At 41.9% G+C, this 14,553-nt stretch overlaps 1 protein-coding gene across 3 annotated transcripts in view; it reads left to right on the top strand.

Annotated features, from left to right (window-relative positions):
* The window catches only part of PPP6R2 (protein phosphatase 6 regulatory subunit 2), a 204,396-nt gene that overhangs the window by 45,420 nt on the left and 144,423 nt on the right, over positions 1 to 14,553 (top strand). For all 3 annotated transcript variants that reach the window (XM_077264346.1, XM_077264348.1, XM_077264347.1), the window contains exon 2: positions 13,324 to 13,441. In XM_077264346.1, coding sequence (XP_077120461.1) covers positions 13,389 to 13,441 — 53 coding nt within the window. In that variant the 5' untranslated portion in view covers positions 13,324 to 13,388. The remainder of the gene's footprint in view (positions 1 to 13,323; positions 13,442 to 14,553) is intronic.

Raw genomic sequence — 14,553 nt, 5'->3', positions numbered from 1 at the left:
CAGGGTAAACATCGGGTTACTAAGCGCAGGGCCGCGCTTAGTAACCCGATGTTTACCCTGGTTACCAGCGTAAATGTAAAAAAAACCAAACAGTACATACTCACTATCTGTTGCCCGTCAGGTCCCTTGGCGTCTGCTTCCTCCTCTGACTGAGCCGCCGTAAAGTGAGAGCACAGCAGTGACGTCACCGCTGCGCTCTGCTCTCACTGTACGGCGGCTCAGTCAGAGCAGGAAGCAGACGGCAAGGGACCTGACGGGCAACAGATGGTGAGTATGTAGTGTTTGTTTTTTTTGGTAACCAGGGTAAACATCGGGTTACTAAGCGCGGCCCTGCGCTTAGTAACCCGATGTTTACCCTGGTTACCCGGGTGCTGCAGGGGGACTTCGGCATCGTTGAAGACAGTTTCAACGATGCCGAAGTCGTTCCCCTGATCGTTGGTCGCTGGAGAGAGCTGTCTGTGTGACAGCTCCCCAGCGACCACACAGCGACCACACAGCGACGCTGCAGCGATCAGCATCGTTGTCTGTATCGCTGCAGCGTCGCTGTGTGAGACGGGGCCTTTAGTCCAAGAAACCAGGAAGAGACCTGCTCACAGGCCACCTGGAAGCACAAGCAGTCTCTCTCTCATGAGGAACATGTTTGTGCTTTGGGGCGGTCTGTGGGCAGGCCTCTCCTTGGTTTCTCTGGCTTAGATCAGTAACATGAAACTCTGCCTACAGTCCTGCCTCAGAGCGCAGGCATCTCATTAGCTGCAAACTTCTAAGGCTGATTACATATGAATCACAAGATGGATTTCTTCACCCCATATATCATTTTAATCAGTATAATACTGACAACCTGACAGTATCTATAGGTTACTTAGCAAAATCCTGCTGACAAGTTCACTTTAAGTGTGAATAATTGGGGATGTGGTTGTGTTTCGAATTAGCCAATCACATTACTCACACTGGTGAGTAGCCAGTGTCTAACTCAGGCTAGAGGTATCCGATGTATAATCGGATATCACTCGCTCCAAGGTTATACTATGGAGAAACGCCAACTTGTTTTTTTTTTCCTCATGCCAACACGGAATGAGAAAACAAAAACAGCTTCGTGCTACAGTTGACTGTATATATCGGATGGCGCGCACCTATACAAGACTATGGGTGCATGGAAAACACAAGTTCTCCCATCTTCATACACAAGTTCTTTATCTTCGCACCTCTGATCTGATTCTCAGATTCAAGAGGAAGGAATCACCGTAAAATGAAACTCTGATTACGCTCACAGCAGAATTTGAGCTGAGTCATTTGTATGTAGCATCTGCATGAGAGAATGATAGCAAAATCCTGCTGACAGTTTCACATTAAACTTGCACTCTTTAATGCCTTTCATGTGGCACTAAAGAGTGTTTAGCCTTGAATAACCTAATAATTAAGAAAAAGTCTTGGGGTTCCCCCTATTTTTTTTTTTTTTTGAACAATAAATTTTTATTGAAGTTTGCATATATTGTACAAAGGAAAAACTGTAATATAATCATACATTGCAATATGTAAAGAAGGGGAAATACCCATTTAACAAATACACAAACAAACAAACGACGGAATGGGGAGGCATTGGAAAGGGAGGAGGAGGGGGGAGGGGGGGGGATTAAGGGACCCGAGAATGAAATACGATAGGTCCAGTTCTTGTTAGAAATTCAATCAGAGTTCTGAGGGTCAGGATTAGTCAGGTGAAATACTGGTATAGCAAATGGGGTATGATTTGCATATTCTGCCCATGGAAGCCAAATACGCTCAAATTTGCCAACTTTGTCTGTGAGTATGGCCGATAGTTTTTCGTTTATCATGTACCAAGAAAGACGCGATTTAACCGTAGATAAGTCTAAGTTTGTTTTTTTCCAAGATGATGCTATGGTTTGTTTGGCTGCTAAGAATATGAATGAAATGAGGACTCGAGAATGTTTAGGAATATTGGGAATACGCTTGTTTAATAGTGCTTCCCAAGGGTTTTTTTTTTTTTTGATGTTTGTTATGGAAAGGATCAGGTGATATACCCTGGTCCATAATCTGCGTACAATTGGGCATAGCCACCAAGTATGAAGCATATCTCCCGTGGAATTGCATCCTCTAAAGCAATTTGGAGAATAATTAGCGACTGCCTTTGCCACTTTAGCTGGGGTCAGGTACCATCTAGTTAGTACCATCTAGTTAGTACTTTGTAATTTGTTTCCAACATGAGGGTATTTAACATTCCTCCAGTAGAGGAGGACCAAATTTGAGACCATTCTGAGTCTGATAAGATAGAGCCAAAATCTGACTCCCAGCGAGATGTATAACCAAGGCAGCGCCTATGAGATGGGGAGTTGATGTGTGAATAGAGGAGAGATATAATGCCAGGGGCATGTGGATTTTGGCGGCATCTCTGTGCAAAGGGAGTGAAGGAGTATGGAGGGGTGGAATTTTTTAATAAAGATTGGACAAAAAGCTGCAGATAGCGAAATATTTCTCCGGGGGGGGAGAGAGATGATATATTTCACACAGGACCGAAAAGGGAATAATCCCATCAACATTGAAAAGATGATGTACTCTGGATACTCCCGCCGCGACCCATAAGCGAAAGTTCCTGAGGGACTTTACCCCCGGGAGAAACTGGGTATTACTCCAGAGGGGGGCCAAGGGCAGGAATGGTGATATTAATTGCGAGGAATATTTCAGCGAGTCCCAAAGTTTAAGTGAGTGAACTAGAATGGGATTTGAAATATTCCTACGTTGAGTTGGGAGGATCCATAATATTGTGTCAAGGGTGTTCAAGTAGAATTCAGAGGCCTCCAGGGCGAGCCACAAAGGGGGTTCAGAATAGGCGTGGTATAGGGTCTATTGACCCAGCTGGGCTGCTTGATAATATTTAGAAAGGTTTGGTACCCCTAAACCTCCATTTAGATGGTGCCGGTAAAGGGTAGCTCTATTTACTCTGGGGATGCCACCCCTCCAAACGAAGGTATTAACTGGTCGTTGAGCTATTTTAAGATAATGGGAAGGGACCGAGACCGGCAGAACTCGAAATAAATAGAGCAGTTTAGGAAGGATGGTCATCTTTAATGCACGTACTCGGCCAAGCCAGGAGAGGTGCAATTTACCCCAAGACTGAAGTATTGAATGAATTTTACGGAGCATGTAGGGGTAATTAGCAGCATATAGGGGGTCGTAGTCCGGAGTTAGTTTCACTCCCAGGTAGTCCAAACGATTTGTGGTCCATTGAAACGGAAAGTCATGTTTTAGTTTTGCGACCGTTGAAGAGGGAAGAGATATATTCATAGCATAGGATTTAGAGGGATTAATTTGTAGGCCAGAAATATGCTGAAAGTTGTTATGAGTTTGAAGTAGGGCTGGCAGGGATGACTGGGGTGTTGTTAAAAGAAGCAGCATGTCATCAGCGAACAAAAAAGTTTATAGGGGACTGATATATCAGAGTTGAGTCGAAGATGTATAGCTAGGGGTTCAAATGCCAAAAGAAATAATAAAGGTGATAAGGGACAGCCTTGGCGAGTGCCTCTTTTAATGGAAAAGCGTGTGGAGGAAAAGCCATTGTACCTTACATATTCCGAAGGGGAACTGTAGAGGGCATGAATTCATGAAAGGAAGTGATCAGGGAATCCCTATCTTTGTAGGACCGCAAACAGATAAGGCCAAGAAATAGAATCGAAGGCTTTTTTTGATATCAAGCGATAATAGCATGCTTGGTATATTACGTTGTTTGCAGTGGTGCAACAGATGAGACCCTTCTTATATTGTCTGATGCTTGTCTGTTAGGAACAAAACCCACCTGATCACTATGTATCAAGGCACCCAGGCCCGAATTTATACGCCGAGATAATATTTTAGCTAGTATTTTAAGATCTATATTGATAAGGGATATTGGTCTATAATTGGACCATAGTAGTTGATCGGAATTGGGCTTTGGTATCATAGATACAGCTGCTATCAAAGAGGCTCCTCCTGGTTTAGTACCGTCTTTCATGGAATTAAAATAGTTGGTAAGATGGGGGATTAGAAGTGGGGCATATTTTTTATAATATAGGGTCGTAAATCCGTCTGGGCCAGGTTTTTTGTTAACTTTCAATTGCTGAATAGCCAATTCTATGTCCTCAGGGGAGATAGTTTGGTTTAATAGTTCAATCATATTCGAACCAAGAGCTGGGAGGGGAATAAAATCTAGGGGATCCCCCTATTTTTGATAACCAGCAGAGGTAAAGCAGACATCTGTGGGCTTATATTATCAGGCTGGGAAGGTCTATGGATATTGGGCCCTTCCTAGCCTAAAAATACCAGCCCCCAGCAACCCCTGAAGAGGCGCATCACATTAGATGCATCAATTCTGGTGCTTCTCCTGGCTCTTCCCTATTTTTCTGGTGCGGTGGCTATTGGGTAATGGTAGTTGGGGTTGATGACAGGTGTGATTTGTCAAAAATCACATTTTCCATCAAGCCATGGGGTTAGTAATGAAGAGGGGTCAATCAGACACCCCCATTACGATCCCAATAATTAAAAATTAGAACACACACAGAAAAAAATTATTTTTTTTGAATAAAGGACTCCCCCACACTATTCCTTGTTCACAAATTTATTAAAAATAAAAAAATTCCCATGCAGGTCCGAAGTAATCCACCAAATTTGAAGTATTCCAGAAATGGATACCTGAAAGACAGAAAAAGACAGATATAAACGGAAGAGACAGTCCCTCGTTCACCAGTTTATTACCAAACCTGTTCACACGATACTCCACCATAATCCACGTTGCCCGAATTTATCTCCAGCGATTGAATAGCAGTAAAATGACCGCTATTCATAGGAGTTGGATAATGACAGTAACGCGCTTCATTGTCGCTTGATCACGCTGTGCCTAGCAAGACCTTGCACTGCTCTTGGCCGTGTTATAAGCTCGTGTGTTCGAGCCTTAGACTATTATCTGGATGAAATCTCTTTAGCAACTTCCTGCTACTACAGAATTTTTCTCTACATTTGACACTGTGAAAACCAAAATAAAATAAAAATAAATCACAACTTTATTGATCAAGAATTTGGTGCACGGGTGAAAACAACCAAAAAAATGCAGGTGTTTAATCCAAGTGGTGAGTATGAATAACCACAATTAATGGGTATAAAGATAAGACACTCTTGGGTATATAAATTCAGTAATGGGTTGTACATCATTTCGGATTTTAAAATCATTTTTCAAGCTGGTGTTATAAAGTATTTTAGTTTACTGAGAAAATGACTTTTGGGTTTTCATTGGCTGTAAGCCATAATCATCAACATTAACAGAAATAAACACTTGAAATAGATCACTCTGTAATGGCTCTAAATAATAATGAGTTTCACTTTTTGTATTGAAGAACTGAAATAAATTAACTTTTTGATGATATTCTAACTTTGTGAGAAGCACCCGTAAGTATAGTGTTTTCTTCCCCCGTTCACTAAATTCTTGAACAATAAAGTTATGATTTATTTTTCACCTAAATATTATTGGCTTCTTTGTCGATTTTGTGTTTGCTTTTGGTTTTCCTGGAGCGTAACAATATTGTATCTTACAGTTATTAGGTTCTTTAGAAGGACGTAGATCTGGGGATTTATTCTGACGGAATATAGGCTGAACTGGAAGGACAAATGTCTTTTTTCGACCTTGCTAACTATGTTACTATGTAATTTTACCGATGGGTCACTCTAGAACAGTACGGCATACACATGCACCTGTATGCAGATGTAATATGTGTACAGTGGGTACAGAAAATATTCAGACCCCTTTAAATTTTTCACTCTTTGTTTCATTGCAGCCATTTGGTAAATACAAAAAAGTTCATTTTTTTCTCATTAATTTACACTCTGCACCCCATCTTGACTGAAAAAAACAGAAATGTAGAAATTTTTGCAAATTTATTAAAGAAAAACTGAAATCACATGGTCATAAGTATAAGGTCCACTTTTGCGGTAGCTTACCTGTGGAGCGATGGTGGCACGGGGTCCCAGGTGGCAGGGTTGCTGTTGGTGGAGGCAGGAAATGCTGCGGACCCCAGACTTGTAGGACAGAGTGTTTGGTGGCAGCAGGAATTGGGCCATGGCTGTGGACCCCAGTGTGATACGACGAGGTGTTCAGTTGTTCGGGGGCTCCAGCAACATTTTGTGACTGCACCTTCCATACTTTCTAATGCTGTGGACTCTGGGAAAATGGCCACCGGAGATGGCGCATGCGTAAAGTACTACAGTGCGCAGGCATTGGAAAAGGTCAGAGAAGCCCAGCGCACTGCAGTACTTTGCTGTAGATAAGTAGGCCTGCGCAGGAGCGCAATGCCGGGGAGCCTGTGAATCAAGCAGGAGGGCTGCATCACAAGAAGATGGGAGGCACCCATTGGACCGGACCGCCCCGCGAGTGAGTATAATAAAACTTATTTTTCTTATATTTCAGGTCGGACCGGGGGCTTATCTACAGCATTATAGAATGTTGTATATCAGCCCTTAAAGGGAAGCTGTCACCCCCAAAATCGAAGGTGAGCTAAGCCCACCAGCATCAGAGGCTTATCTACAGCATTCTGTAATGCTGTAGATAAGCCCCCGATGTATCCTGAAAGATGAGAAAAAGAGGTTAGATTACACTCACCCAGGGGCGGTCCCGCTGCGGTGCGTTCCGATGGGCGTCGCAGTCCGGTCCGGGGCCTCCCATATTCTTACGATGACGTCCTCTTCTTGTTTTTGTGCTGCGGCTCTGGCGCAGGCGTACTTTGTCTGTCCTGTTGACAGCATAGCAAAGTACTGCAGTGCGCAGACGCCGGGAAAGGTCGCAGAGGCCCAGCGCCTGCACACTGCATCGGACCGGACCGCAGCGGGACTGCCCCTGGGTGAGTATAATCTAACCTCTTTTTTTCCTCTTTCAGGATACATCGGGGGCTAATCTACAGCATTATAGAATGCTGTAGACGAGCCCCTGATGCTGGTGGGCTAGCTCACCTTCGATTTTGGGGGGTGACAGGTTCCCTTTAAAGGCAGTGGCCTCATCTTATATCAGCCAAAACAATTTATAGGTTCCCTTTAAAGAAAAGTAATAGGTCTGTGAGAGCCAGAATTCTTGCTGGTTAGTAGGTGATCAAATACTTATTTCATGCAATAAAATGCAATTTAATTATTTAAAAATCATACAAAGTGATTTTCTGGTCTTTATTTTTAGATTTTGTCTTTCACACGTGAAGTGTACCTATGATAAAAATTACAGATCTCACCATTCTTTGTAGGTGGGAAATCTTGTAAAATTGACACTGTATCAAATACTTATTTTCCCAACTGCTCCTTTACACGTGGAGACACGGCATGTATCCAGTTTTAGGCCATTTTCACACAGAGCTCTTATTTTTTTTCCATTCTGTGTAATTTTGAGAAAATATTCTTAACCTATTTTACTTAATGAATGCAGAAATGGTGCAGAAAACCTGCAACATCAAAAACCTACAAAAAGGACATAGTAGAAACATAGCCTTAGGCTATGTTCACATTTTGTGTTTTTGCAGCTTTTTTATGCCAAATTTAAGCTACGTTTAAGCTGCTTATAAAAAGCAGGTTTTGCTTATTTTTTACTGCGTTGTTTTTTGCTTAGTTTTTGTTATGTTTTTTACTGCTGTTTTGTCAGGATACATTTGTCTCTTGTGCATGCTGATAAAGTTTAGTGCATAAAAAAAAAATCTGATTAAACTTCATCAGGTTTTTGCACCAAAAATGCAGCAAGACCTGATACCTGCATTTTATTTGCTTAGTTTTTGCACTAATCATTGCTTTCAATGGGTGCATAAATGCTGAAACAAGTGGCATGCTGTATTTTGCAAAAAAAACAAGCTCTTGTGACAAAACAGGCAAAAAAAACAAGGTGTGTGCATGAGATTTCTGAAATCTCATTGACTTTGATGGTTCTGTGAAATGCATCTGCAAATTTTACATAAAAAAGCGCTGCAAAAACGCAAAGCGTGAACATAGCATTACGCTATTTTGGCTTTTGCCTGTTGTATAATGTAGTGCGCCTTTTTCCCATTCTACATCTTCTTTCCACTAGTGAGTTGTGCTAGATAATTCGTCCATCTGACCATACAGTCCACTATGCTGAACAATTATTGTAATTTCTGTGACATTTAATAAATACCTTTTTTTTTTTTTTTTTTTATAAAAATCAGTGGAAAGTTTAAAATAAAAAAACATCCACCAGAAATGCTTATAAAAATACTACAAAAAATTGTTTGAAATTCATATTGTTGTTTTTTTCTTCAGAGCATTAAAATAATTTTGGAAAAAAGTGTCTGTGTGTGAGATCCTAAACTTTGTTTTTATGCATTGTATCGTTTTTCACTTTGCTGCCAACTTTTGAGACCGAACAATGCTTTATCCATGACCGCAAAGTGTCTTCATCCTAGTATTAGAAAAGAATCATGCGTACCAGATCCAACTGTTTACACAGAACAGTGACACCTTCCATTCTGCCGCATGTTTGTTCACAAGCACGACATGTGATATTTTTCTTTCTGATGCCTCATAACTTGATAAGATCATATGATTTGAAGGCAGTGTGAGTAAGATTAGTATGATCAGAAAATAGACGTGTTAGCATGTACCAAACGCACGTGTACTCACGGCTTGTCTGGTTCTATGATGCTGTATTTTCATGCATAGGAGAAAATTGAGGTTGGACTCTGTATTATGAATATTTTAGGGTTTCTATTGATAGCAGAATTTGGAGGTTCACTGGTCTTTATTAAGAATTTCTATTAAATACATACTATTTAAAGTTGCTGTATTATCATGGTGAAGCAGATCAGTCATTAAAGTATGGCCCATGTAAGGACCACAGAATATGACAGGCATACCCTCCAATTACTGAAAATGATGCAAGAAATCTTGTGCTCTTTGTATAATAGTAGGGATCAGAGAATATACCAGGCACACAATTATAAGTCTGGTGCAGTTATGAGGGGAGGGTTCTCCCTGTCTAACCCTGCCCCTTTAGGGTGGTGATAAACTGCTAGATTTGTTGGGCACAGGATCTGTTACATTGTGGGATCTGACACAGCATTGTATCTTCTTGTAATACAAGCAAAATAGAGCTCTCTCAGCATCAAGTCAAAGCTGTGCATGAAACCCTAAAATCATTTGTTGAAGTCAGTGTATCATGTTATTCAACTCTCTCTGATCTACGTGCCCATACAGATGACTTAGGAGGGTGGTTCGCACTGACCCCCCAGGTGTTTTTCAACATTAACCCCTCTTTGCCATCCGACATACTATTCCGTCCATGTGACCTGGGTCTTACTTCCCATGGACGGAATAGTACGTCATCGTGATCAGCCGCGCACACGTGGGGGGTGTGCAGCCGATCGCGGCCGGGTGTCAGCTGATTCTCACAGCTGACACCTGGCACTAGGTGCCAGGAGCGGTCTGTGACCACTCCCGGCACTTTAATCCCCGAAATACTGTGATCGAACACGATCACAACATTTCGGAAGCCGGCGCAGGGGCTGGCAGCCCCTCTGCTTTTGCATCGTAGACCCCGCAGTGTGACTTGGGGTACCGATCGCTCCCATGGTAACCTGATGTTGTCATGACGACATCCGGGTTACCAGAGCTAAGAAACTTCCTGGTCATGCGCAGTGCATGATCAGGAAATCTCTCCTTGTCAGTGCAGCGCTGACTGCTTCTGTAGTATGCAGATGCTGCTTCATCTGCATGATATAGAAGCTATCAGCCTGCAAAAAATGATTGTCCGATAGTGGGACAAAGTGTAAAAGTTAGAATAAAGTAAAAAAAAAATTTAAATTGTAAAAATATATATATAAAAATAAAAAATAAAAATCAATATTTATTCTATCACTAAATAAATATTTGAATGAAAAAAAATCTAAACAATAAAAGTACACATATTTGGTTTCGCCGTATCCATAATGATCCGTCCTATAAAACTGTCCCACTAGTTAACCCCTTTAGTGAACACCATAAACAAACAAGCAAAAAAACAATGCTTTATTGTCATACCGCCAAACAAAAAGTGGAGTAACATGCGATCAAAACACGGATATAAATAATCCTGGTACCGCTGAAAGCGTCATCTTGTCCCACATAAAACAAGCCCCCATACACCTCCATCAGCGGAAAAATAAAAAAGTTATAGCTTTTAAGCTTGGTTCACACTGCGTTGAACCCGATCGTTAGACGGACTACGTTACATTACACCTCGGCATAAACGAGGTGTAACGTAGTCCTAACGGCCGCCATTAATTCCTATGTCGGACGCATCACTAGCGCATGCCCACAATGGGCGTGCGCTAGGGGTGTGCCGTCATTGAGTGACGGACCCTGAGACGTGGGCTGCAGCGTTTCCGGGTCCGTCACTGCTAGCGCAGATAGAGCTAGCAAATGCTCTATCTGCGCTAGCGATGGTGCCAAGTCGGCACTTGCGTTACAGCAGCCCGTTTAACATATGTGTTGAACGGGCTGCTCTAACGTAGTGTGAACCCAGCCTTAGAATAAAGGGATGCAAAAATAATTATTTTTTATATAAAATAGTTTTTATTGTATAAAAGCACCAAAACATAAAAAAATGATATAAATGAGGTATCGCTGTAATCGTACTAGCCCGAAGAATAAAATTGCCTTATCAATTTTACCACACATGGAACGGTATAAACGCCCCCCAAAAAAAGAAATTTATGAATTGCTGGTTTTTGTTCATTCTGCCTCCCAAAAATCGGAAAAGAAAGCAATCAAAAAATGTCATGTGCCCAAACATGGTACCAATAAAAACGTCAACTCGTCCCACAAAAAACGAGACCTCATATGACTCTGTCAGCCAAAATATGAAAAAATTATAGCTCTTAATATATTGGGATGCAAAAACAATTTTTTTTTTGCAATAAAAAAGTCTTTTAGTGTGTGACAGCAGCCAAACATAAAAAGCCGCTATAAGGTCCTGATATTTCCGGTACCGGAGATGTCAGTGTCCGTTTGTGTAATACTTGCGGCACACGTGAGGCATGCATGTGCCGCATCAGTACCACACGGACTGGCGCCAGGGAAGAAGCGTTACAGGAAGCGCTCTTCCCCGGCCCCGGGTGCTGAACACGGCTCTCATTATTCTCCCCTATTCTTGGCGCGAGCAGGGGAGAATGATGAGAGTTACATTTAAGTAATAAAAGAGACAGCAGGCGGCGGCTGATGGGACTATTAGTCCCATCAGCCTACCCCTGCTGCTGCTGCTAATAACAGTGACAGCAGGAGCAGCGGATGGGAGTATTCATCTGCGGCTCCTGCGCTGTAAATAAATAAGGTAATTTAAAAAAAAAAACGGCGTGGGTTTCCCCCTATTTTTGATAACCATTCAGACAAAACTCACAGTTGGGGGCTGCAGCCCTCAGGTCTCAGCTTCAGCAAGGTTGGATATCAAGAATAGAGGGGTCCCCACGTCATATTTTTTAATTATTTAAATAAATAATTAAAAAAAAACGGTGTGGGGTCCCCCCTATTTTTGACAACCTGCCTTGCTAAAGCTCACAGCTGGGGGCTGGTATTCTCAGGCTGGTAAGGGGCCATGGATATTGACCCCCCCAGCCTAAAAATAGCAGCCCGCAACTGCCCAGAAAAGGCACATCTATTAGATGCGCCAATTCTGGCGCTTTGCCCGACTCTTCCCACTTGCCCTGTAGCGATGGAGTACTAGTTGTGGGGTTGATGTCACCGGTGACATCAAGCCCACGGCTTACTAATTGAGAAGTGTCTATAAGACACCTATCCATTACTAATTCTATAGTTGTAATGTTGAATAAAGACACAGCCAGAATAAAGACTTTTATTTGAAAAAAATGACACAGACACCTTTTATTATTCTTAATGAAACCATACTTACTGCGACTCCCTCAATCTCCTGTAATAAAAGTAAAATAAAAAAACAACAATATACCCATACTTGTCCGTCGCTGTGTCCCACGCCGAAATCCATATCTGGGGGATATACAGTTTTCAACCTGGACGGTGCATAGATGTGACCGTCCCAGCTGAAAACCACTGGTGAATGAGCTGCTTGGGAGCGGAGGTTGAGTGACCAGATGTGACATCATATAGGTTACCTCAGGCCACTGAGCTCCATTCCCAGCTTTTTAACCCCAAAATGTACATGCTCTTTTGCAATCATGGAGAGCTCATCTACATTAAATGTCATTAGCAGAGTTGGGCTATTCCACTGTTGGTGAGAGCTTGTTTGACTGATAGATATTCCACCTGTATATATAAGGATGCTTGGCTGAGAGTGTAGGTACTTACAATGGGAAGAGGGGAATAATGTGTTGGTGCATTCGGGTGGCCACATACTCACTAGTTGATTTGACTCACATAAATCTGCTCGTTTTTCAATTATCTAATGGCCACTATTCTTGGTGTTCTAGCAAAGCTGATAGTATACCTGTACTGCTTTTTGCATTACTATGCATAGATAAAATAGAAGATTAATTATTTTAAGTCAATATTATATAAAGCACCACACCAGTTTTTTTTTTTTTTTTCAATTGCAACGCTGGAGTGGTGCCACTAATCTAAGTTCCCTGCCACTAGTCTCCTACTTACCAGCTGTTGTCTTTCTCTGTTATCGACGTGGCTCCCATCAGTCTTCATCATTTTGTAACCTGCCGGATCGCTCCAGTTTGTTTGCCGGGCGATCTGGAAATCACAACTCAATGTCACAAGCTCTCACTGTAAGTCTATGAGAGCCTTGTTCTAGCTGTCATAGACTTACGCTGAGAGCTTGTGACTGTTACCTCTGACTTCCTTCCATTCAGTCAGAAGTAGTGATCACAAGATGGCAGATCTGGACCGGAGCGGCATCGTGAAAAGCTGAAGACCATGGTTGACAAGTATATTACTAGGGCAAGGAACTTAGATTAGTAGCACCACTCCAGTGGTGAAATATAAAACAAATGCTAGAGTGGTGCTTTAAACAAACTACCTAAACCCCTTGCCACGTGCACTAGTGGAATGCAGTTCCCACACAACCTTGTCAATATGTGATGCGAGCATTGTGTAAGTTCAGTGGCCATGGTACACTGAAGTTCTGTGCCCCAAAAATGCGTTTAGAAAATGTAGAATCTCAATGAGATTTTTACAATTTTTTTCTGGACAGTCTTTGCAGTCTGTTCAGAACTTGTAGTCTTGATTCCATTCTGATGCGTATACTGTAATTTGTTTACTTATTTTTTATAATTTTCTTCACTTAAAATTTTATTATATTTTATCTTTTTTTTCTAAAACAGTATATTTTTTATATTTTTACAGGACATCTGCGCTCATATGAATTGTTCTGGTTATGGTGGCTCTATTCTAAGCACAAATGTGTGTGTATGGTCACATATTACACCTCCTTTGAGACCTTACCATCTGTGTCTTTTTTGAGGTATGTTGCACTTTACTCCCTTTTCATTTGTGTTTATCAAATATGTAAATTGCAAAGTATATATTTCCAAATGCACAATGAACTTGCATTTTCACATTGCAATCTTATTAACAAACCTTATTACAATCGCTGGCTCTCCTGAACGAACATTTGATCGATGTGTAGTCCACTATTATTATTACCGTATATACTCGAGTTTAAGCCGAGACCCCTAATTTTGCCACAAAAAACTTAACCTCTTTCTGACCTCGGACGGGATAGTACGTCCGAGGTCAGATACCGCGCTTTTGATGCAGGGCTCTGCGGTGAGCCCGCATCAAAGCCGGGACATGTCAGCTGTTTTGAACAGCTGACATGTGCCCGCAATAGCGGCGGATGAAATCGTGATTCACCCGCCGCTATTAACTAGTTAAATGCCGCTGTCAAACGCAGACAGCGGCATTTAACCGGCGCTTGCGGCCGGAAATGAGCGCATCGCTGACCCCGTTACATGATCAGGCGTCAGCGATGCTTCTGCATTGTAACCATAGAGGTCCTTGAGACCTCTATGGTTACTGATCGCCGGCAGCTGTGAGCGCCACCCTGTGGTTGGCGCTCATAGCACACCTGCATTTCTGCTGCATAGCAGCGATCTGATGATCGCTGCTATGTAGCAGTGCCGATCGCGTTGTGCCAGCTTCTAGCCTCCCATGGAGGCTATTGAAGCATGGCAAAAGTAAAAAAAAAAAAAAAAAAAAAAATGTGAAAAAAATAAAAAATATAAAAGTTTAAATCACCCCCCTTTCGCCCCAATCAAAATAAATCAATAAAAAAAATCAAACCTACACATATTTGGTATCGCCGCGTTCAGAATCGCCCGATCTATCAATAAAAAAAAGCATTAACCTGATCGCTAAACGGCGTAGCGATAAAAAATTCGAAACGCCAGAATTACATTTTTTTGGTCGCTGCGACATTGCATTAAAATGCAATAACGGGCGATCAAAAGAACGTATCTACACCGAAATGGTATCATTAAAAACGCCAGCTTGGCACACAAAAAATAAGCCCCCAACCGACCCCAGATCATGAAAAAATTTTTTTCACCACTTAGATAAAAAAATAACCTAGTC

This window comes from Ranitomeya variabilis, chromosome 5 (assembly GCF_051348905.1).
Source record: "Ranitomeya variabilis isolate aRanVar5 chromosome 5, aRanVar5.hap1, whole genome shotgun sequence".
NCBI lineage: Eukaryota > Metazoa > Chordata > Amphibia > Anura > Dendrobatidae > Ranitomeya > Ranitomeya variabilis.
This window is presented reverse-complemented; position numbering and strand designations above follow the sequence as displayed.